Source organism: Molothrus ater, chromosome 8 (genome assembly GCF_012460135.2).
Source record: "Molothrus ater isolate BHLD 08-10-18 breed brown headed cowbird chromosome 8, BPBGC_Mater_1.1, whole genome shotgun sequence".
Taxonomy (NCBI): domain Eukaryota; kingdom Metazoa; phylum Chordata; class Aves; order Passeriformes; family Icteridae; genus Molothrus; species Molothrus ater.
In genome coordinates, this window is record NC_050485.2 from 26,204,871 (window position 1) to 26,229,818 (window position 24,948).

Genomic DNA, 24,948 nt, shown 5'->3' on the forward strand with positions numbered 1-24,948 from the left:
GTGTGGGTCCCATTCATTTAGACAGGTGATGCATATTGAAGTTCTAGCTGTAACCTGATGGAAAGACATGGATAGGGGAGTGGCAGGATTTGGCTACCAGGTGCTGGAGGGAAGAGGAGAGGATCCATGTGGATAGCAGGGTGGAAAAAAGGACAAGCAGGTGGAACTGCAAAAGATCCCTTGCCAGAGAAGAAAGATAGTCAGAAGTGGGAGAACCTGCTAGAAGGCTGGGGAGATACACCAGCAGTTTGCTGTTGCCTGGATATTTGTTGAAACTATTTTCAGGTCAGTTTGGAAATACACACATTGACCTGATACTGTTTTCTACCTGTTTTCTCTTGTACTGTTTATCCCTTGCACAGTATGAATCCATGCATGGTCTTTCACTCAATCCAGTGAAAGACATGGAGAAGCCAAGTGCATGTGTTCTCTGTTCCTCTCATTCCTTTTTTTTCCTTTCCTGTCAATACTCTGAAAAAGCTTTATTGCAGAGTGTGTTAACACTGTTTTTAACTCTTGGCTCTTTAACATTCTGAAGCCAGACATCCCCATCTAGTGGTTATTCCACCTTCACTCACCGAGTACCACTTTGGGAAGGATGCCCTGCACACAGAGCAGGACGACCAGCTGCAGCCCCTCTGTAACTTCCGTGCATTCCTTGTGGGTGTCTTAAACTGCTGTGAGTCCAGAACAAAGTACTTACCATTTTTTTTCCCAAAGGAAATTTTTTTAGTACTTAGTGGGAAAAAAATTGCCGATATATGGAAGGGAATTATTTTACTACTGCTTATGACACAGAAAATACACGTGAAGATGCTTGTCATCATAACTGTATGCAGAAAATAAAGCAGGATCAGTCTTGTTTGTTAATAAGAAAATGACAAAAAGAACTAGTTACTAGACATTGCTTTGTGAATCAAATTATTGCATTAAAGTAAGATTGTTGGGACCTTGTAGCACATATAATAATGCAGAATAATATTTCTGCTGCATGTAATCCTTTGTAGGTTTTTTTTCAGAGAAAAACAAAATCTCTTGTTTTTCTTGTTCCAGAAGCCTCACCATAACTCCCTGTTGAGTGGCTGATGGGTGTTGGTGGTGGCTGTGAGTCAGGAGCAGTTCAAGGCTGGTCTTTGTCAGAGAGGTGCCCAGGCTGGGTCTGCAGTGCAGCCGTCTGACCCTCCTTGGCTGTGAGGGAAATGGTGCCAACAAACGCAGTCAGGCTCTCACAACCTGGGATGGGGAGACATATTCACTTGGGATGGGAGAAAGAAGGGAACCCCCCTGTTATTCAAAGACAAAGTCAAGGTGTGTGCCAGGTGTAAACTCCCATCTTCTTCCTCATAGGAAGCGTCATTGTGCTTTCCCCATCATGGGATATCCTCCACCTGTGGGCAAAGAAATCTCTCATGGACTTCACTGCAGGAATGGAAACAGAGTTTTCTATTTCTCCTCAACTTTAATTAACTTTGCTTCTCTTCTTGAAGTTCCTTTTACTTTCTCTACATACATATTCAGAGATCACAAGATAATTTGTTGGATCCTCTCCATGCCCTGAATTAAAAAGTCTTCAGGGCCAGTCAGATTTACTTTATGTCTGGAAGTGCTAAAGTGTAGCCAGAGCTAGAAAGCCAGAAAGGAGAAGGAGAAAGGGGCTCTTTATCCCTTCTCCTGCAGTGAGGGAACATCTTCAGAAGTGCCTGGCTGAGGACTGGGTGCAGAAGCTGCTGTCTGTGTCAGCTGAATAACTCACCCATGTTTATTACTGGAGGTGGTAGTGAGAATATTTAGCTGAAATTCTGAGAATTGGCTCCATTTCCACCATCCTCAAATGAGTATTTTTTACATGTATTTTATATGGTCATTTTTCAGAAGAGCTCTTTACTGGAAATGTCCCACCTATGAAGGTGCTTTCTATTCCTGTAGCTGAAGCAGAACTGGTTCTGCATTACATCTGCTTTGATTTTATTTTTTTTGTGATCTGTTCATGACTAAAGAACCATTGGGTGGCAGTATCAGCCAGTGAGCACCTCCAATAGTTGCTGAGCTAAATGCAAAAGTCTATGTAGGAAAGATGAGAAATTACAAGTTTCTTAAGATGGAAAACATACATTGGTTTCTGTTTGAAGAGGCTGTGTTTGACTCCACACCATATATGTTTTGACAATCTTTTGAAATTAAGTATGATCTCTTTGCTTTACTTGCTTCAAAAGCAGAAGTCTTCATTTGTAATATCAAGTTGTTTTATTTTTAAGAAACACCTATGAATGTAGAATAAAATTAATCTCATGCTAAGAATAAGGGAAACTGCAGTGCAGGAGTTCTGATTGATGTGTGCCTTTAGGGTTTGCCTGCATAAGGGCTTAGGTGCTGTTTGAGCTTGGTGTTCCTGAGGTGAGCACACACATCAGGGTAATAGCATCTGGGATTCACATCATACATTTATTTTCATTTTCATTTTATTCAATTTTTTGGTTAATACAAAGCTCACTTGTGTGTTCAGCTTCGTGACTGGAAAATAGCATTTGTGCTGACTTACTATTTAATTCTACATTTGGAGGCAGCAGACTTAAAATACCAATGTATTTGTGATGATGTAAAACTTGCAAAACTGAGTAGAGTGCCTGCTTTTAGGCTCTATTTCTAGCTAAGCCTGTGTTTTCTGTGATAGGAATTGTAGTTATTTTTGTCGTGGAGATGGTGTCAGTTCCATTATAGGCATTTTCACAGAATAACTGTTTTATACATTCATGCTGTTAGCTCTCAGCACTCTCTCCTAAGTTCAAGGCTGGCAAGACCATGAAAGCTGCAAGCAAATTTTAACTTGTTCATAATATCTTTCACTTCACAAACCCCATCCTGATCCTGAACAGGATCATTTTGAGAGGTACCAAAAAAAGCCCCCATATCACGTTGTTCACATCTTGCTTTCAAATGCACCAGATAATGCCACTTGTTTAAGCTTAGTCATGTCTGTGGGAATGTCAGGAGTCTGCATCACATGAGCTGCTCCTCAGATTTCCCAGCCTGCATCAGCACGTTTTCCTGGGTAGTAGCAGAGTGGAGATGTTATTAAAACGGTTCATCCTAGATGTTAGTATTGATATTAACTCTCAGGCTTATTCTGTCATTTTCATGCAATATTTTGCATTTATATTCAGCTGATTTGTGTGAAAATGCTTTAGTATCTTTTTTTCCTTAAAGTATGTGCCTAAAGATGGAAGAATATACATTCTAACCAACCACTCTTCTTGTGTTTTTGCTGATAATTTCATCTTCTGCTCAACCCCCAGACTTACCACCTTGGGACATCTTTGAGCCAACATTCAGCTTAATTTCACACCTGTATCCTTCCCATGATCTGTTTATAGACCTAGTGTTGCTTGTCCTCTTTCCCTCCTTGGAGACCAGGAGGCCAGAAGGACCATTGGCATGTCCTTGCTCATGCTCCAGGTCACCACCCAACCTTCTCCTGAGCAAACCCAGCATGTGGCAGACAGGGAAGCACCCACTACAATCTGGGTTTGTTCCCTCCTGCCTTTGTGGCACTGGTGATAAATGCACCCTGCCTGGAGATACTCCAGACTGGTGAGATCTTTGAGCCTTTCCCCCTGAGCATCACTTCAGATGCTCAAGGGCCACTGTACTCACCACACCAGCTGTGCAAAACCTGGAGAGGATGAGAGACGACGAACCAAAAAGGCTGGCAGCACCAAAACGCTGGGTTGTCTTATGCCTTGCCATCAGGTGACTCATATTCGGGACAAAATCTGCTCAGTGTGTTCGACTGCTCCAGGGCTCTGTTCCCAGGGTCTCTGGTCCTGTTTCAAGAGTCAGGAGTAGATTGGCATTGCTTCCTAAGGCTTCAAGCCTGTGTTTTGTCTGTCCTCTCCCTGCAGTCCCTCCCCCGTGGTGCACATGGAGCTGGATGCCCCTCATGTGCCCATATAGGGAAGGGTGTAACTCTCTTGTTGACATTGGCTAATCCAGGCAGGCATGTGAAGGGGCAGCAGAGTGTGATGCTCACATGTAGCATGGCAGATGGCACTTGGGACTGGCTGTCTCCATCACACCCCTCAGGACCGACATATAAGACAGGGAAAGAGCTTTTTTGCGTACCTCTGCATGCTCCTGACAGAGTTGCTGAAGAGCTGAGCTGTCTACTCCATGTACTGAGCCACACTCCTTCCTAGAGGAGAAAATTAGTGAATCTTTCCTGTGCTGCAAATTAATGGCAGTTCTGCCATAGTTTTAATTTCCACAAAATCAGTGCATTGAATTAGGTGAAAATAACTGAGCAGGACCAGATGTCTTGCAGAAAACACCATCCTGTATTGGTGAAAGCCTAGCTGACCATGCCTTTTTCCAAATGTATGGCCAAATGGGACAAAACTCAACTAAATGATTTGTTACTGAGTTTTCATCAATGACATCTAGATAGCCCTCTAAGTTATTTGTATGTTAATGCTGGAGTGGGCAGCTGAGCTTATTGTGTGTATTATTCTCTTTGAAGCTCCAGTGATGAACAAAGGCTTTGCTTTCAGTAGACAAATCAGAGGGTGAAAGTGTCTAAAAGTATTACCAGCACAGAGAACACAGGCTGGATCATAGCTAGAAGACCTGATTGAAGGCTTACTAAATCTGACAAGAGACTTTGAGACTGATCTGTTGTACAGGAGGATTTTAGGAAATTCAGTTAAGTAACTGAAAACCAATGCACCTATGGAAACTGCTCAGGATCTCTTTATAATGGTGCTGAGCACTGAACACTATCTTCACCTGCTGTCCCATCCACCAAGTTATTTCCCTGTGTTATAATGAACCACTGCATTCACTGTGGACTACAATACAAAAACCTAGAAGGAATACCAGAAAAGTAGGAAAAACATCATTAAAGCAGGTGACTGTGCTCTGCCCTTAGATGGAAGCAGCCAGCAGTAGTGCAGGGGGCCCGCATTTCTCTGCAGTGGGAAGGCTTCAGCCTATGTTACACATATGGATGACTGGGGATTTATTGGTCCCACTTAAAGTATAACCATCTTCTCTGCTAAAATGTATTTTATGTGCAGGAAAAATACTTGTTAAGAGTATTTGATTAGCACAGTCTTTGAACCAGGTGAAGAAGAAGTGTGAATGCTGGACACACAAGCAAATCTCAGCTTGGTAGAGGTTTCCTAGCTAGAAAAAACCACCAAATAGTTGAGTCTGACCTCAGATATTTCATACTATGTGGCCCAGAGGGTCCTTTATCATCCCAAACCCACATTTTACAGCTCATCCCCCCTGATACCAGGATTCACCTGGACTCTGGCAGCAGCACTGCACTGTGATTTCAGTAGTATATATTGGCAGATAGATTTGATGCTGCCAATCTTTGAAGCCTCAATCTCTACAGGCACTTGAGCATCTAAAAACAAAATCAGAAATATTGATGTGGGCCTGTTTTATTATCAAACAGTGGTTGCACTTACAAACCTAGAAGACTATGTTAAGGTCTGTCATTGTTTTTTGATGTCATGTTAAAAAGTATTTATGAAGTTTGAATGGTCTTGCTAGTGGTTGTACAAAAATGTCAATGTCCAGATGCCCAAACATTTTGGAATCGCAGTTGTGCGGAATATTTCTGGTCTTCAACTTGCTAGTTTAGATATAGACATTCAAGACATATGTTCAGTTTTCCTGTCTATCATAAAGAAGTTGTAGATGAAGTTGTCTGATTCCAGTCAACTTCCTTACCACCAGTAAGGAAGGTGGTTTCCTGTCCTGGTCTTAGGACCAGGCTGTAATGCTTAATTAGGCTGTAATGCTGGCTACAAAAAGAATTGTAGCTTCCCTTTTTAAAATAATTTGTTTGAATATTGCTAAAAGGAGCTGGATGGAGCCCAGGAGGAGTGACTGGCTGTGAGTAAAAGCAGAAGAAATACATGTTTTAGAATTTTCTGTGTGCACTGTGAAGACAGCTTATTAAGATTTTTTTCTTGGGTGAAGGAGATAATTTGTTTTATTGTGCATTACATTGTAGAGGTTAAGATGGATGAAACACACTCCATTTAAAAAAAACAACTTATTTGATTGTTTTAGAAATATGGGAATTCTTACAGCAAATCCAACCACAATTCTGTCTGCCAGCATCTCATTTCTTGGGTATTATAGAAGCATGACTCTAAAGCTCATTTTTGTGGAATATGGAGATAAGCTTCTTCCAAACCCCACTCTGTAGAAGGTAGTTTATGCCAAGAGATTTTTAGGCTCATATTCCATCCAAATATCAGGATGTGTTCTTTATTCAGTAGTCTTCTTTGAGTGGGGATGCTCCCACATCTGGAGATCTCGGTCCAATTCTTTTTCTAAATTCTGCTGTTTAAATATTCAAATTGATCCATCACATTTCTGCTTGGCTTGCGTTGATGCATCTGACTTCTCAGAATGTTTTCAAAATGACGTACTGATGGGTTTTGTAACAGTAATACTGTGATCCAGAAATTCTGGAGACAGGGGCAAAATCTAAAATTTTTTGATGCTTCCTGCAATAAAAAGAGATTTTTAAACAAGTGAAGAGACTTCAGAACCCAAAAATTATGCTTAGGTGATTTATATAAAAAGATTGACTGCTAAATTACAAAGTCAAGTCTAAACAATCCCAAATTAGAGTGTTAGAGAGCAAATTTCTTGAAAAGCTGCATCACAGGACTTAGAGCTCCTCATCAAATATATTCTTGCCTTTGACTTGATATCTCTCCTTGTATGCCAACTGCTCAGCTAAAATCTGTTCTCAGCTGCATTACTTCATCTGTGTTTTTTCATTTTTTAATCCAAGTGGTCTGAATGCTTTTTTTCCTTACTCCCACTAATGTTTAAAGACTGCCAGTGAGCCTTTCTCATATCACCAGCCCCAGAGAGCATCATATTACTTTAGCAGAGGGCATCAGGCAGTTAGGAGGCCTTGCATGTGCCAAAAGGGTGGGTATTGGGACCATCTGAAAACAATGAAGATGCTCCCAGCTGAAATTGAACCAGCTGAGAGACTTCACAGTCTCTCTCCAAAGTGCATCCACTTTCAAAATTAATGGAGTTTTTGATCCCTTCGATCACTTTTAAGTTTGCAAAAAACCCTAAAAAAGGCAGATAGACCTGACTGTTAACTGATTTATTCTGAATGGCATGTCTTTCCTTGTAAGCAAGTAGGGAAAGGAGTAGCTGCTGGTTTCTTTCTCTTTCTTCTTTCCTCCTAACTTAGCAGATAGATGAAGTGAGGACATGCTACAGGGATGAGACTTGCCAGACTGCCAGGAACACCATGGTTTTGGGGCACGTTCTTTCCCTGGGTGTGAAGGGAAACTCAAGTATCTGATGACAGATGAAAATGCAGGTTGGGGAAAACCCTATAACTGAGAAAGTGAATTTTTTCCCTCTTTGGAGAGATCAGCAGCCATGCAGCCTGTGTGTTAGGCAGTGTTTTCTGCAATCAAACTGCCTGTGTTACTCTCCTCGCTTTCGTTCACCGTTGGCCTGCCGTGCCTCGGTGGAAAGAATGCCAGTCTGCCTGCTGACAGGGCGCAGTTGGCTGGGCCAGCAGCTGCGGGCAGGGAGAACCTGCAGCGCTCAGTCACATGAGCCTTGTGCGGGCAGCGGCGAGGATTAGCTCTGCTCCTGGCCGGAAAGGTCCTGTGCAGTTCCCAGGCTGAGCTCGCCATATGTGCTTCACATGATTGTCCTGAGGGTGACACGAAGCGGAGAGTTCACATTCGAGTGAAAGTTGGTTTGTGTTTCTTCACCCCGTTTAATGTAATGCAGATGCAGAGCAGAGCATGAGGGCGCCTGTGCTGGGGGGAGAAGTGACAGGCTGTAGAAAAGCCCTGTAGCTTTTACTAATTCCTTCTCCTTCCCCTGAATTTTACGCTGTTTCCTGATGGGAGTTGTATGTGTGAAGGAACCCCTTTGGACCACCTGTTAGGTGCCTTTCCCCTTTCAGTCATGGTCTTTGCCATCTCTTAAGCATTAGGGGTTTTATATTTGGAGAAAAGCCAAAAACTTGAACAATAGTTTTCTCCTTTTGAGGGGCGGGGAGAGCTCTCTGACGTGGTGCAGGAAGGAAGAAATAAGGCAAGAAAAAATTAGAAAATATGGATGGAGAACCCTCCAGTCTCTACTTTGAGTAAGTGTGAAGTATTGCAGGATTACAATATTTTTTTTTAAGGTAAGAGGTGTGCGCTTGCAGGCTGATTTAGTTTGTGGTTTGCCTTACTGCAAGGTAATTTTGGAAATGGCATCTTCCATAGAAGGATCATGTCACATACAGAGTGCCAGTGCTATTGCGAAAGGTTTCCAGACTAATGCTGGAAAAAGGAAGTTTAACAAGCTCTTGCTGTAAGAAACATTGTCTGATGGGCTGAAGAGGCTCATGTCCCTGTGGCAAAATAGGAATATTTGCCTTATTTTGATCTTTGGATATGAGAGAACAGCTCATTTATTTATTAATAATAGAATGTATTTCTTAATTGACATATATACCATATCACATTAGAAGCAGAGACAGCAAAATAGGTTTTCTGTCTATGTTAATTTTTTATAGTGTGAAATATGGGAAAGATCATTGATTTTGCCACCCAGATGTAAGGTGTAATATATTTGGGTTTATGGAAGTGCAAAATTTGTTCTTGGAAAACTTTGGTTTTCAAGGAAAAGGTAGATCAGCAATAAGAAGAACCTGCTGAGATAACTTGCCAAAGGCAGCGTGCGGGTGTGCGGGCTCTGCGCTACCTCTTGCTCTTGCTTTGGGGTCCCCGCAGAACCTGTGGCACAGGTCAGCTTTCGTACACTTTTGAGGCAGTGGATTAGTGCTGGATGATGACTTTGCCTTTCCCTGAATGTTTCTGAGCGGGCGGAGAGCTGATTCGAGCGATAATACTGCTCGAGCTAACAAATATCAGCAGTGTCTTTCCTCAAAACCTCAACTGTCCTTAGGAAGCAGCCAGCCTGAACATGGACAAATTGCTCCGGGGATAAAATGTGATGTATTTGAGTGTGTGTTTTAAGAAACTGTTAAAACTTCAGCTGGGTGATACTTGTTGTCTTTCAGAGCAAGGGCTTGCTTTGTAAAATTCAGTCTCCCTCAGTCTTCATTAGTGAGCCGTGTTTTTTCCGCAGTTTGCCTAATTAGACTGTGACCCTTTTCCCAGTAGGATCCCATGGTATTACACTGTACAGAAGCAGGATTTTGGTGCTGATACTTGAAGAGATCGAGAACATATGGCATAAACATCAACCGATATTGTTTGCCATCCACACTTGCTGTGTGTAATGCAACAGGACCGGCTCCTGGTGGCCACGTGATCTGCCTTCCAGTCCTCCATTTGGGGTGGGTTTTTTGTTCCTAAAGTTGTGACTTTCTGGAAGGAAGCTTATAAATAATCGGGGTGCAGAGAGCAGGTAGAATGTCAGTGGGATGTTACTGGGAGGCATGTGCGCAACGCTGACATCGGCTCCTGGCCGCGCTCCCTCCGCACCAGCTCGCTGCTCCCGGCAGCCCTTCATGTTGCAAGAAGGTAAGATCATGTCGTGTCACCCATGTCCACCCACCGCCGTGCTGAAATGCCTGTGTCCCTGTCCTCTCAGCAAGGAGGGACACTCATATGCCAAGTGGAGTATCTTAGTGGTCTTTAAAATTTAATTTTGAAGTTCAGCTCTTTCCGTAACAAGGGGAAAAGACGGGGAAGTGCAGCTCTGGCAGCAATAGCTAACTGAGATTTCAGATTAAAGATACGGTCTGCTTTGGGCAGTAGCTTCTTATTGTGCTTAGCTTTTTCGTAATAAAGGGCTTTTAGACTTTAAAAGACATTCCACACCCAATTGTATCCTATTGATTTGCCATGGTTAACCACCCGGTAATAAGCCTCATAGTCTGTGTTAGTAGGCACAAAGCAGAATTATATTAGTGCTGTTTACAAGCAGTGGGCAAAGAGTTATTTGCAAATCGTGGAAGAACTCAAAATACCAAAATTTTTTGAAGATGTTTGAATTTGGAAATGCTTTCATTAGGCTATGAATAGAGTTCTTTGGAATAAAAAAAGAAAAAAAGAGGAATCAAAGCATTATTATTTTTTGTTTGTTTTGTCATTTTATCGTTTGGGGTTTTTCTAATAACTGATACTTTATACTTCAAGAGTGTTTTTTATTTTCAGAAGTAAAGGCTGGTAAAGAAATATGGTAGTATTAAATAAAATAGTATTTTTTAAAAAAAGGCAATAGTAGTAATAACTTTCTTGGATGTCGTTCCACACAAAATTGAATCTGGGTCCTAGGGTGTTTTGCAGTTAAAAGATACATCAATAACACAAGGTGTAACATCTGCTGTGCAGGCCAGTGGGATAAGTAAAAACTTATTTTTCTTCAGTCATGTAAGCTCCATAGACATTTAGACAATCACTACTCAGCAGAGCATGTGCTTATAGTAAAAATGGACAGACCATCAAGCAAAAATTGAGAGGAAATAAGGCAGTGCTTAACCTAAAAGTAGTGGCCGGCCGACTCCATTGACAGTTCTGTCAGCAGGAGTGGGCAAATGCCCAGCTCAGTGTTGGGGATAGGTTAATATCTTCACACTTTTTCCTTCCTACAGCTGCCACATGCAGTGCTCTGAAACCTGATATTTTTCATCAAAAACTGATTCTTATTTTCTGTCTTAGTATACTAATCAATTTTACCATGCAGAGCTTGGAGCATATTAACTGTCAGTTACTCCTAATTAATACTGAAGGCAGACAGAAAGAGAGAACAAAATAATCGATGTTATTTAATACAAAATGCCTCTTCCAATTTTGTTTCCTTCGTGGAAAACTCTTTTGGTTCCTGTTCAAGATTTAAGCACAGTCATGTTTTATGTTTTGTTTCACAAGGTTGATTGAATGGCAGTTTATTATTTAAGACAATAAATTAAACTTCTCAAAGCCAAAGAGTTGCAACAGTTCTGGCACAGGCTGTTTTCTGCCAGAAGGAACATGCTCAGGTCTGATTCATACAACTGTTGCCCTCTAACATAAGAAAACTAAAGAAAACCTCTTATATATCTTTTAAGATTCACATTAAATTTCTTTAGCATAGAAATTGGAATTCATTAAAGAAAACAGTAAGCAACATTTATTGCAAAACAGATAATGAAAGCTTCTAGGCTAAAATACTCTGCGTATTACTTCTGTTTAACTGTATGAATAATATGGCCTAGTATTAAAGGCTGATTTCAAAGAGATCATGGAAGGAGAGCAAACTTATTTGATGTTTTATGCTTAAATTAAATATAACCAAAAAGGGACACAGAAGCATTGCTCTTGTTACAGTGAAATCAGGAAGGCTTTACAACATGCTTCAGTAACAGCTGAATTAGATTGGGGCTTCACAAGGTTCATGTATAATTTATGTACACCAGTAGCATGTGATAGTACCTAAACAATAGGAATTTATAACACTTATGTTGTGTTAAAATATGCATAAAGGGAAAACCGAAAAATAGGCCGAAGTATATAGTCATGTAATATAAACATCTTAGGAAATCCACAGAGGTTCGGGTTTTCTAATCAGAAATCTGATTGAAAAATAGTTGAAGCTTCAGGGGCTTTGGTTGAGTTTTTAAAAGAATTTATTACTTTAAATTGCCAACATTTCAACATTAGCAGTAAAGAAAAAGTAAATCATGTCGGCCACTTCAGATAGTAGCTATTCCAGCGTTTCTGCTCCTGCACTCATGTGCTATGTTGTTTAGTAGCATCTAGCATGTAAACAGCTTTTAGGGGAGATGGTGATACTAGATTAATTCTGAAATGATTGTGATGCTCCTGGGTGACTTGTGGTCACAAGCTGTCACTTTTCAGCTGACCTAGCATACAAACAGGAGAGCTCAGGTTTGCATGTGATTTCTGTAGCTTGTGTCAGTAGTGTTCTGCCAGAGACTTAGTTTACTAATATGCTTTTTCATTAAATTTTTCAAACGTATCATTGGCACTAATATTTAAAAATGAGAGTTTAATTTTTTTCCCCCCCCACAAATGGCAATCCTTTCTTTGAACACAAATGAAGCTACTTTAGAAATAAAAATTCTTCTTTGTACTCTATGCTTTCCACAGTTATATGTCATTTTCCTGTCTAGAAACTGAAGATATTACCTTGGTAAAAGGGCTTTTATGTTGTCTTATGTTACTGTGAAATAGAAATGGCTTATTCAAATGAAGAATTATCCGCCTACCACATTATGGCTCCTACTTTCAACACACAAATGAAAACAGCTGTGCCTCCAGGCACTGCAAGATATTGATACATTCAAACTTACTATTATTGTAGTGGTTAACATTGTCATGCAGAGAACACATTAGCAGGAGGTGTGGTGAGATATTACTGTAATATCTCTTGTAGTAAATACTATATGTCAAGGATTATTTTTCGGTTGGGCATTTGTCTATGCATTCATGTAAAAACCTTTAAAGGATTTCTGAATTGTGTTTTTTTCTTTTTTAAAGTCTGCATTTTCTTTTCTTTATTACATTAAAATAAGCTTTCCAGATCCTTTCCCCCAGAATTGTGTTCTTTGCGAGGGGAGGCCGGGAGCAGCGCCGGGCGCACGGAGCCGTGTGGCAGAGCGGCAGCGCTCCGGGGCAGGGGTGCATCTGCTGGAGCCCCTGCCCTGTTCCCACAGAGTTACCTGGCTCTGCCAATGCTCACCAATGCTAATCCTTGTCCCTGCCTTTTTGCCCATCCTGTGGATTTGTATTATGGTCCATACCACCTTTTCTCCTGCTTTTCATCCCCCAAAAGACCTTCTGTGTTCCTTGGTCCCAGGCAAGTTCCCAGTGCTGTTCTGTTGGCAGCTTGGGGCAGGAGCAGGAGGGGCTTGAGCACTCAGCACCCCGACACCACCACCTGCACAGGGCCCGTGGCTGTTGGGGTCCTGAGTTATTGGGGTCCCTCAACACCCCTCCTTACAGGACCCCTGCTGGGATGCTGGTTTGCAGGGATCATCCAACCAACCAGGACTTTGGCCAGTAAAGGGTATTTGAAGCCTAGCTGATAAGAGTTGTTGCAGGAAGAGTGCTGGGGAGACAGGCATGGGCAGCATGACACTGCCAGACTGTCATAGCAAGCCCTGAAAGCTCCACAAAACTATGACACAATTTCTCTGCTAGTTTAGAACTTTGCAACATGTTACTCAGGGCACTGATCTGGTGCTATAGCTATTTCTGACAGGTCTTAGCATAAATTTAAAATAAATTTTGAAAAATATTTTTCTTTACTTTCAGTAAATAAAGGATTGCATTTCCTTGGGAAGCAGTTCCAGCTAGATGCTTGCAGTACAGCTAAAGAAATTAGTATGGCTGCCTACTGAAATTCAAAATATAAACCAATGTTCCTATGTGCACACTAATGCTCAGAGACATCTTTGACATACTGTGGGACATCATCAAAATCAAACAAAATTTAAATATCATGAAACAATATGAGAACTTTCCCACCTTTTGGAAATAATGACTTAGAGTCTTGAGTTTATGTAGTACATTTGCTAGACTACGTTCCTTACTTGAAAAGAGCTGAACTTTACCTAACTATTTATGGAGAGATGCATTGCATGGGGGAAAGCAGAAATAAGCCCACTATGCAATCTGGAGTTTCACACAATATAAGAAGCATATTTTCAGGATAAAACAAGTACTGAGTAACATATACAGGAAATGTGATGGCCAGCATAAACCTTGGTGGTACCTGGTATTATTCTTGTGCTGTAAGTGCCAACTGTTTTCTATGGTCCTGGATTCAGCAACTGAAAGCAGCTAGAATGAAACAGAAGCAAATGTTGTTGCAAAGAAGCCAGAACAAGTAGTTGATTTTAAACAACAATCCGAGATAACTTCCTCAGAAATATAGAGCAAGAGTTGTTAATGAGAAATCAGTCTCACCAGAGGTGATCCACCCTTTTATTCTTGCAAATGCAAATATGGAGTTTTTTTAGCAGAAATTACTGTCAGGGAGGAAAAAACATGGTCTCCTAAGCATGCAAAGCAGAGCTTCAAGGTGGATAACATGTCCTTGAATTACTGGTGTTTGGAGAGCAAATGGAAAGCGCGCCACAATTTCCTTATTTGGAACATCCTTAGTTTACTTCATGCCTTCATTGATAACTTGGGTGAGCAAAGTATCCATTAAATTGGTGCTGAGAGGAGAGAGTTTACAAGTGCTTTGGAGGCACCATGGGAATTCAGAGTAATCCTGACAAACGAGATCTGACTTAATGTGGATGCAATATTGATGAGGATAAAATGAAATTGTGATACAATTAATCTTTTGGACAGTCAAAAAAAAGCAAAGCACACAAAATGTGTAGAGAAGGGAACTGGGATGATTGCAGAGAAGATAAGATATCAGCAGCTACAGGTAAGAGAAGCCCTTGTCTGTGAGCATGGGATGATGGGCTTAGGGTGTCAGCAGACAGCCACCATAGGCTTCTAATGAGTTTTATAAAATTAAGGGGATTTGAGCAATTAATTATCCCTGGAGGTCATGGAATATCCACCAAAGAAGCTTCCTAAGAGCAGATTAAACAAATATGTCCCAAGTGGTTGAGTTCAGCTTGATCCTGCTTCAGGAACTGGTCTAACCATCCTTCTAAGATCACTTCCAATTTTATTTCTGTGATCAAAACAAAGAACTGTTCTCCAAGACAAAGCTACTGTGTTTTGCCCCTTTATCTTGTTTCTTTCTTAGTGAAAATTGCCTGGCAAGAGAACCTTTTGGCTTGAAAGTTTCAAGCCAAAACACAAGCAGAAGGACTCTTGGTAGGAGGCAAGCACTTAACTCCCATTAGCTTTGTAAACATCAGGGTTAGCAGCTCTGTGATAACATTTTATATTTCATCTTCTAGATAACTGTTAGGTTAGATAATTGTCCGGTTAGTAGAGTTTAGCATTGCCAAACATGCAAAACTCACTTGGCAAAGCACATGTATACATTGGCTGATGTTTTATTTTCCTCTCTCAGTAGTGTAATGGAAGGCTTTAGAAATCATTATTTGGGATAAGAAAGGTTTTACTTGCAGCTTATACACGTATTAAAGTAGCTTAAGGTTTTTAGTGCTCCCCATCATTAGCTGAACTTACTGGGAAACATGATCTCTTTTTTTTTATCATTTCTAACCAGAACTCAGGAAAAAAAAGTTTGGTGGTAGATGATTTCAGAGCTTAAATTATGAAGGTGAGGGATTTTCTCCTTTCAGCAGTCTTTCTAAGCTTTTATGACCAAAAAATTCATTTTACTTAAAAAAAAAAACCCAACAAAGCAACTTCTTGTGGAGCTGAAGGGAAAATGAGCAGTTACTAAATAGCAGTTACTTAATATCAGCCAGAAACAATCCAAGGATATAGGAGAAATTTCCAGAGTTCATTTTTTAACCAGTGCTCCAGTCTCTGTTGGTATAAGTGCTGGATTTATTCAACAAGCAAAAGTGAATATAGACCCTGTATTATTAGTAAGATCAGCAAAACAGCATTATACTGAATGTAATTATAATAATTTTATTATAATTAATATATGTTGTGGAATTTGCTGAACTTTGTCTTTACTCCTAACAGTGTTTGAAATATGATGTTGTAGTTCTCTTGTGTTCAAGAGGCTGGATTCTGTCCTGTTTTAATTTGAAAACTACATCTAGACCTAATATCTTCCCAACTTCATTGTCAAGCAGTGGATTTGTATATTTTTGAGGCATATTTGCTTTTTTAGTACAGTGGCAATTGTTTTGGATGAGTTTAGAGAAGGCAGCCCGATATTTTTCTCATAAGTGATACATTACAGGGTAGAGATATGTTCACCTTTCTGCATAATAGAATGATTTTGTGCTTGCATAATTAAGAGATGATTCTGTGTGATGTATTCAGGAATCCTGAATCATTAATTTAAAGTTTGCTAACTGATTCAGAAGAAGCTTTAGAAAAATCAGCATGCTACTGCACACATTTAAATCTAATACTGTACTAGTGCAGAGTGATGATACATTTAGGATACTTGGGTATGTTAATGTCCTTGTCATTTTAATTCTGAAATTTTAACATAGTAATACCGACTGCTTGGGAAAAAAAAGGGCACACTCTGGAACAAAAATTGTTAAAAATTTCTCATGCGAATATTTTGACAGGTTGGTGTAATTACAGGTAAAGATGTGTCTTGGGGAGGAAATGCAAAAATCTTAGAATATATGCAAGATTCATGGAAGACACAAGAAAAATTCTGCAGTGCTATGACTTAGGGGTTTTTTTAAAGTATTCAAATTCACATCTTATGCAGCATTTCAAATATTTGTGAATATATAAGTAGTTGCAACTCAGATGATTAATTTATTAGTCCAGATTTTTTATTTCTTTCCTAATTTTGAAAGGTGCTAGGCAGCATTTTGAAACCCTTAGTTTTGTCAGTTGAAAATCAAGCTCCAGGTTGTTGGTCTGTTCTAATAGACATGTTTTGTGGTCAACCTTTTCATCACTCTTGTAGACAGGATTGCTCAAATAATCCAGCCATCTAGATACCTTACCTCTGACACTGTTCCTGGATACTGAAAGCATAATAAAGATTACAGGGATAGCAGGTGGGCTGAATTGATTTATGGTGATATGACCTTGCCAGTGTTTGCTAATCCCATTGTGAGTGCTGCGATATCAATGTACAATTTCAACTCCCGTCTCTCAGAACTGTGTGAAAACTTGTCTTGGGCTATGGATTTCTTTGTCAAAACTGTGTGGCAGCACTCCTGCCTGCCATTATTTCAGCAAAGAAAGACCATTTCTGGCCTTCCTAGTGGTGCTGGTGTAGGCCAGCTGTACAGCGGGTGTTAAATAAATAATTGCAGAGAACAAGTTCTGTTTACTTTTTACATTGCTGACCTTATAATCGGGAATGTTTTGCGCGGGATAGAGCTAACTGTGTCTGACGCAGGCCAATTCCCCGAGTGCTTGATGCAGAATGAGAGCTTCATTCAGCTGCTTTCAATCATCTTGTGGCAGAGACCCCCCACGAGCAGGTGGGGGCTGCCTTCAGTAACCTGAGGATGAGCTGGGGGTGGGAGGTATGTCCAAATGGGGAATGACACCCACAAACTACCTTAGCTGAGTGCTATCCTCACCTTGTGTTTGCACTTTCCAGCAAGGTCAGTAAGTCTGTAGCAAGATTATTTACAAAATTATGTTATCCAATACATAAACATTGTGATAGTAGAATAGAAAGAAAGAAACTTTCAAAGCTGTGCACGCTGGCCCGGTGTATCTCTTGCGTTGTGTATTTCACAACAGAACAGAAATCCTCAAATCTGAGTATCTCTTTAAAAGATGCTTTATGTACGGGTCTTCTCCAACCCTCTCTCTGCCTATCTGCTTTCCCACTGACCCAAGAACAAGCACTTCCTTCTTTGCCTTGGTTAGATGATAAAATATTCTTTTTCTGCTGTGAGAGGATAAATTTTGCAACCCAAAACACCCTGAAATCTGGAAATTCATAATAGACATGGATTTTGAAGGTTTGGCCATTCCCGAACCTATTGGTGCGTGGGAGCAACTGTTCCCTCTTATTCTGTGTCTCTCTTAAGTGGATTGGAGGCTGTGGCTTCTTCATACAACTGAATGGTTGAATGCCATATGGTATGAAGACCATATGGTATTCAACATACCATACAATGGGTTCATTTTTGGTAAGGTTTTCTGCAGCCCCAGTCTTTCCTTGGTTTGGACTGTTGGCTTGCAATCCAGGGATGAGGCCAGCAGGCACAGGGGGCGGGTGCTGCCCTGCTCCACAGCAGGGTCCAAAGGCTTTTGGTCTGAAGTGGCCAGAGCGTTTCCAGTGCAGCTGTGCAGGGCGCTCCTGGCCTTGCCTTCCCCACACCCAGCAGCAGATCCCAGGAGCAAGCACGGAGCTGGGGAGAGGCAGCACCCAAAGCATTGCCCAGTTGGGGGTGCAGGTTCTTGGAAACTATGTTCCAAACTTGGGCAAGACATGAGGAGGGTGAGGCAGCTTCAGGGCTTGTGGCAGTGTCAAGTGAGGTGGTTTCTCTGGCGAGGGAGCCTGTGCCTGTGCCTGTGTCCAGCAGGTAACCACCAGAGCTGGGAAGTGGCTGCAGCTGTTGGGATAGGCATACTGCTGCGTAGGCTTGCAGCACTGTGGAATTAGATTGCTGGGAACAGGAGTCATCTGTAGCTCCTGCACTGAAAACATTATATGCTGCTGGCTTTTCTCTTTGAGACCACTGGGCAGATCTTATTTGCATGCTTTGTAAAAGTTTTTTAAAGAGTTTTGCAGCTACTTAAAGAACAAAGGGTATAACTAGCTATAAAATAAAACTGTTGTCAGGCCTGTGGTAAATGCCAGAAAACACACCATGAGTTAGGACACTCCAGATGCTGGTAGCACAATACAGCCTAGGCACAGGGCCATCCATGGCCCCCGGTGGCAATGGCAGTGCGTGTGCCATTGTGGCATCCCCTGCTCGTTGAGCCCCTCTCACCACATGCACTCCTCAGCAGCTTTGTGCATCCTCAGGATCTCCTGGGCTGGGGTTTGTGAGGCTCTCCATGTTGTTTCGGCTGTACTTGCACACTGACTCTCATCCATAATCAAATTTACAGCAAACTGGGTTGTAAGTGCAAGTCAGAGAGTAAGTGATGGAAACCACATGGGGAAACAAAAGGCACCTCAGCTCTGAAGCTGAGCACTGGTGTCAGCCTGTGCTGGCAGGGAGTCGTGTCATTACATAGTGATGCATTTATCCAAACAGTGGTTTGTGTTTTGGGAGACAGATGTGCCTTGCAGTTGCTAGTGGAAGTTAAATGTTAAATATGAAACCCATTCATTTTCTCTTAGTCATACTTTGGATTTAAGCAGATGTTTTTCTAATTTGTGGTTTTCAAATGTAGCATGCTGACAAGACATTTATCATTAACTACAGCTTCATCCATGCAGTTTAGCAAATTGGCCAATTATTAACAGTGAGTGTTGCGTGGTGGTTGATGCATGGTTCCTGCTACTTTGAAAGGCCTCAATTGAAACTCAATACATTTTTACAATATAAATTAATTGAGCTTTGGACCACATCCCTGTGTATGAGTGTTCTCTGCTCTCACTGTCAGAATGAACAGCCATTTGTAATGCAATGAGTAGCTGTGCTGTCTGCAAGCAGAGGTGGTGGAAAGTGAAGGATAACATTTTTCCAGTAGGAGCATGAAAATGATAGTTTGGTGGTGGTGCTGTGAACTGGTGAGATGTCTCAAAGGTGTTTCCCAAAGCAAGGAACCACCATATGCCTGAAAAATTAATCTTCTGTTTTCGCAGCTCTGGAGTTCAAGCAGGCAATTCAGTCATTTATTCACCCCATGTATGAGACTTGAAGGACAACGCTCAGTGTACCTCTTATTTCTAGGAAGTATAAAGACCTTGATTTTCACCAGCTGGCACTGCAGAAATTTTGTCTTAGATTCTAGCTGAACAGGGAAAACTCTTGAGGACAGCTTGTTTGTAGTTGCTTCTCATTCAGTTTTTTTCCTCCTCTATATTTGCATTTGCAAAACTATAGGGTTTGTTACAGAACAAGCTGCTGTGCAGATTAATAACAAAAGGACTGTAAACAAAATAAATGCACGTGGAATATTTTCTCTTGCTTTATGCAGCCAGATGTACTAGGTGGGAAATACCTCTGGGGCTGGCTTTAAAATCCTATTTGATGTCCTCTTCTTCACATCTGCCTGCTTTGTAGGGAAAGGGAATAATGACAGTATCACAAAATCAGTCAGGATCAGTGATGTCTCAGCAGGGGGGCTGGAGGTAGCATGAAGTGCAAAAAAGGGGGAAAATTGCTGATTTGGGGATGGTGTGGGAGGACCTGTATGGCCTTTGCTTTCCCTGAGTTTGGATACACGAAACCTCTGGCAGCAGCTGTGTATTCCATGCTGGGATTTCACAGGAGGTGGGTGTAGGCTAACCCAGATGCTGATCCTTTGCAGTGCTGCCAAGCTCCTGGAGAAGAGTCCATTCTCTGTTGGCGCCCCGAGCCCCCTGCTCCCCTCGCCAGCGAGCCTGCAGCTGGCGCAGCTCCAGGCACAGCTCACGCTCCACAGGCTGAAGTTGGCTCAGACTGCTGTCACCAACAACCCGGCCGCTGCCACTGTCCTCAACCAGGTGCTCTCCAAAGTGGCCATGTCACAGCCACTCTTCAACCAGCTGAGGCACCCCACGGTGATGAGTGCCCCGCAGGGCCACAGCGCAGGCCCACCCCAGGGGCCCGGCATCTCTGGAACGAGGTTCCCCTCTGGTGGCATTGCCTTTCCTGCCCAGAGCCCGGCCTTAACTACCCCAGGGGGAGGTCTGGGAGCCGTCCAGGCCCAGGCGCCCAACGCAATTGTCATGAATCCCTTTGGAAGTGTCATGGCTCCAACCTCCGGCCAGCAACCCGTGGTGGTGGGTCTCAACAAGGCAGGTGCTTCCACATCTACTGCTGCAGGGGGCTTTTACGAGTACAACAAGCAAAACACCGTCACTGCCGCCTCTCAGGCATTCGCCTCGGAGGGGGAACAGTCCAGCCAGCATGGCTTCCTTGCTGGTGGCACCCACACTGCCACCCCAGCAGCAGGGCCGCGCTACGAGAGTCACTTTGGGGCTCCCGGCCAGCTGCAGCACGAGGCAGGAGCGACATTTCCCAAGGAGTCCTACGGGGCAGCAGCACAGCACGGTGCAGCACGGGCCTTCCCCAGCAACCCACACGCGGGCTCCCATCCGAAAGGAGATCCCGGCCCTGTCTTGCATGGCAGCAGTACAAGCAACCAGTGGGAAAATATCCCTAATTTCCCCAGCCAAAACAAGGCTGACCTCATGCCCGGCGACAGCCTGTGGCCGTCAGCGAGTCAGCAGCAGTATGAAATAAGAAACGAGCTGTACAACCCCGAAGAGCCGACACCTGACACAAAGTTCAGCACGGCTGCCCCCCCCGCCTTCGGCCGCCTCAACCACAGCGCGCAGAGCTTCGGCAGCCCTCGCATGAGGCAGAAGGAGGAGCGCAGTGGCGGCACGCCCGACCTGCCCACCCGCTCCCTGCCGCCGCACCAGCTTGGCGACCTCCGCGGCGTGACCCCTCTCCACTTTCCCCACATCTGCGCCCTGTGCGACAAGAAGATCTTCGATGTGAAGGTGAGTGGTTTGAGGGCGTCCCTGGGCACGAGTCAGACCCTTGGACCGGCTATCAGGTGACTGATCTGGCCACCAGCTCCTGCCACCCCTCAGTGCCAGTGTCCATCACCACAGAGGTGCCCTGAGAGATGCAGAAACAAAAGGCCTTAGTTTTGCTGAGGGCATGGTACATCTGTTTAATGGCAGTTACTGGGGCTTCGAGATCCAGTTTTGTTCCACATGCTGCTGTGAAAGATGGTGAGATTACAGCACTGATGTGAGAAACGTGAGGTCTGAGCCGAGGTTCTTGCTCATCTCCTGGGCCCCGAGTGAGGCGGGGAGGAGCTTGAAGCTGATCCCCCGATACTCAAGCCAGTGTTGCAACCCCACGTCTGTAGTTTCATCTGCTTCTCTTTTTCTGATCCCAAAGGCTTCCCCCTAACACAGCCTCATGGAAGCAGGTTGCTTAAACAAACCAGCACAATTTTTGGATAAAGTTATTTTAAGTATTCCTCTGTAGGAAATTTTTCTTCCTTGTGTCTCACAAGAAAATTTAGGTCTCAAGGTCCCCAGGGACTTTGACCTGAAAGCAAGAAGCTGCTCAGCACATGTGGTACAGACTGTGCTCTCTCTCACTTTTCTGTTCATACTGCCAAGGGAGCTCCAAATTCAACCTCACCCTCAAGAAACAGCTTCCCAGATTCCCAGGCAGTGTGTTGTAGGTCACGTTATTTAGGTCAGGTCTGGAGAAGGCCACTTTAGTGGCCCTCTGAGCCCCACAGCCATCCATGGTTGTTCTGGCCTCCTGGTGAGCCCTGCTCTACAAGTCCTTATGCCCTTTTCTGTCACATCACAGGACCAGCACCTAACCACAAAGGCATGTATTTTCATGCTGATGGTGGCCTGACAATAAAATTACAACAGCATATATGTAAGAAAGAAAATGACCAGCAGATTAAATAGTACCTGATCCCTACACACCCTGGGGATTTGGGATATTTGAATATATTTGCTTTCATGTTTACCTTTCCCTCTTTTAGCAACTGCTTGCAAAAGGTTTTGCTTTGGTTACTGCAGCTTGTGGGGCTGGGCTGAAGCAGACCCTGTCTAGGGCATGCTGGGCATTTCTTTTTTTCATTAAACACTTAAAAAGTGCAGGAAGAATGCCATTGCAGTGAGTTTCAGGAGATCTGTTAGTTGGTGTTTAATGCCCTGCCTCAATTGAATCATACAAATGTAAAAAGCTAAGTGTACTTTGACAAATGTTGCTGATCTAGTGAAATAATAAGCACTGTCCTGGCTGCCTTGAATACCGAACAAGTTCTTTATGGACATTGCAGGAATTGAAGGTGCTTAGCACTTTGCAGGATGAGGTCTTCAGCAAGACTGAAATAACTTCATTACTAGAAATACACTGAATTTAAAATCTAATACAGAGAAGGTTTCCTTTTGTAAAATAATGGATAATTTAACATTCAAATAATGCATTGGTTGAAGGTGTGCTTGGCTCTGACATCACCTGGTTTGATCTTCAGCATCTCAGTATTGCTTTTAGAACGAGGTAAACTGAATGGAAGAATAATCTTTTGTAAATTTGTCTCAGGATTTTTCCTGTGTTCATCATCTCTTTGTTTCAACATAGGACTGGGATCAGCACATTAAAGGAAGTCTTCACATTCAAAAATGTATGGCTTTTTCAGATAAGTAAGTATTATTTTAAAGTGAATTCTTCAAACTGAATTGCTAACAGAGTATCCCTTACTTGAGTGGTTTTCCACTGGGAATTTACTGCCTAACAATGAAGCTTTAATATTTTTGGTATATCATGCATGTCCCTAAAGTTCTTTTCTTTCTTTTCCAGCACTGGTATCCGGTGTATGTTAAGCTCAGCAGATGGAACATTGCATTTATCACCAAATAATGCAGCAGTTTTCAATCCATCTAGTATCGAAGGTGAATGATTGCATGTGCACTAGTTTAAAACACTTTTTTTAATTGAAAGGGAAATGAGTCTCTGAGGAGAACTGTGTTTTTAAAATGAAATGTAATAAAAGTTTCAAAGGAAAAATTTTGAGAAATTGTGCACAAAAAAAGTGGAAGCCAATACTGCGCCCTTTGAAATATGAATTTATTTTTCTTTCAAACAATAACTTGTTTTCATGCTACAACAAAACAGTGTATAATTTGATGTAGAGACTATGAAATTATTTACTGTGTAAATGGGGCATTGTTTACTGAGCACATTAATGCAATTAATATGAGCCAAGATTTAATGAAATTTGTGTAATCCATTATTTAGATTATCCACCAAATGTTGGCACATCTTTTATCGCTACACCAGCAAGATCCTTTGGCCAGCCAGGTCCTACATTTTCTTCTCCTCCATCAGGGGTAAGAGTGAGTACCTAAGCAAATTGATTTCTGTGTTTCTTGTAGAAGATTCTTGTAGAAGCCACTTCTGCTTACTTGGAATTAAAACCCTGAAGGCTTTCTTTTAGGCAGTAGTCTGAATATTCAATCTGTTATTTCAACTTCCCCGCAGTTCTTTTATGCTTTTGATTTTGACCAAATATGAATTTGGTTGTCGTTTTTGTTTTGCTTTGTTTTTTCCAGTGCTAACAGTTGTTTGCTTGTCAGATATCTGGGGAGGTTGGTAAATAGGTTTGTGTTTTCCATTGACTTTTTTCCCCCATTACCTGAGACTTTTTGACCCAGGAAGGTCAGTTTCAGCTTGGAATGAAGATTTGGATTAATTTTGAGTTACCTTCAATATTGAGCCCATCAAGCAACCTTCTGTCTCTCTGGTTATTTGTAGCAATTGCTCTCTGCCTCTCTCACACTGAGATCCTTCTCCCAGGTAGCAACAGTGGCAAAGACAGTGGCTGCAGCTTCACTATTATTCTCCTGGAGGTCCCAGATCAGTTCATTATACTGGATTAGCTTTTCCTTAGTTTATTTTAATGTAGTATTTACATCCTCTGCTGTCACTGGTGGCCTTTCAGCAAGTTTGTTTTGATGTGGAGGTTTCCACGGTTTAGGTTTATTAGTCCCTGCCCTGCATTCAGCACAGGTACCCAGTTTTATATTGCTCTAATGCACACTTGAATTCCTAGTTCTGTAGTCAAAAAATGCCAGAAAAAAGAACCAACATTAAAAGGAGTTCTTACACTGACAAAGCAGAAACATTTTAAAAGAGAAAAAAAAAAAGGCAAATAAAAGCAAACCATATTCATAATGAAAATACAAAGTTGTTAGGGTTATGAAACTCATAAAATGAAACTCATCACATATCAGAAAGCTACAACTAGAGCTGGACACACCAAAGACTTATGTTAGGGCGTTGATGGAATAGCAGCAATAATCCAGGGGTTCAACTTTTCACCTTGTTAACTTTTATGTATATATCTCTCCTGATGTGGTCTCAGACACTCAGAAAAGCCAGGCTGAGTTGTGTCCCTGTGGCACTCCAGTTCACATCAGGCACTGCTTGCAGAAAGTTCACCCAGATTCCCTTAATCCGGCCAATTTTCTACAGTGCAGTTTTACTGTGCAAGAGGTTATTTGAAGGGGTTTCAGCTTCTGCCTGTCACAGGCACTGTGAGTGCAGGCCAGCAAAGAGCAGAGCTGCTCATGACAGCTGCCTCCAAGGTCAGAGGTGGACTAGTAGTGGGTGCAGAGGAATGTTCCTTTTCATCATGTCTGTCAACTTCGCAACAAATGAAATCACTGCTAATACCAGTGTCATTTCGCTTTAGAATCTGTCACTATTTATCATTT

General features: G+C 42.2%; 1 protein-coding gene across 4 annotated transcripts in view; it reads left to right on the top strand.

The window, feature by feature from the left end:
* Positions 1 to 24,948, top strand: part of RBM20 (RNA binding motif protein 20) — a 99,443-nt gene that overhangs the window by 54,304 nt on the left and 20,191 nt on the right. For 3 of the 4 annotated variants that reach the window (XM_054515656.1, XM_054515658.1, XM_054515657.1), the window contains exons 2-5: positions 20,013 to 21,192; positions 22,814 to 22,875; positions 23,033 to 23,124; positions 23,471 to 23,568. In XM_054515656.1, coding sequence (XP_054371631.1) covers positions 20,013 to 21,192; positions 22,814 to 22,875; positions 23,033 to 23,124; positions 23,471 to 23,568 — 1,432 coding nt within the window. The remainder of the gene's footprint in view (positions 1 to 20,012; positions 21,193 to 22,813; positions 22,876 to 23,032; positions 23,125 to 23,470; positions 23,569 to 24,948) is intronic. The other variant, XM_036386131.2, reaches the window with a different exon arrangement.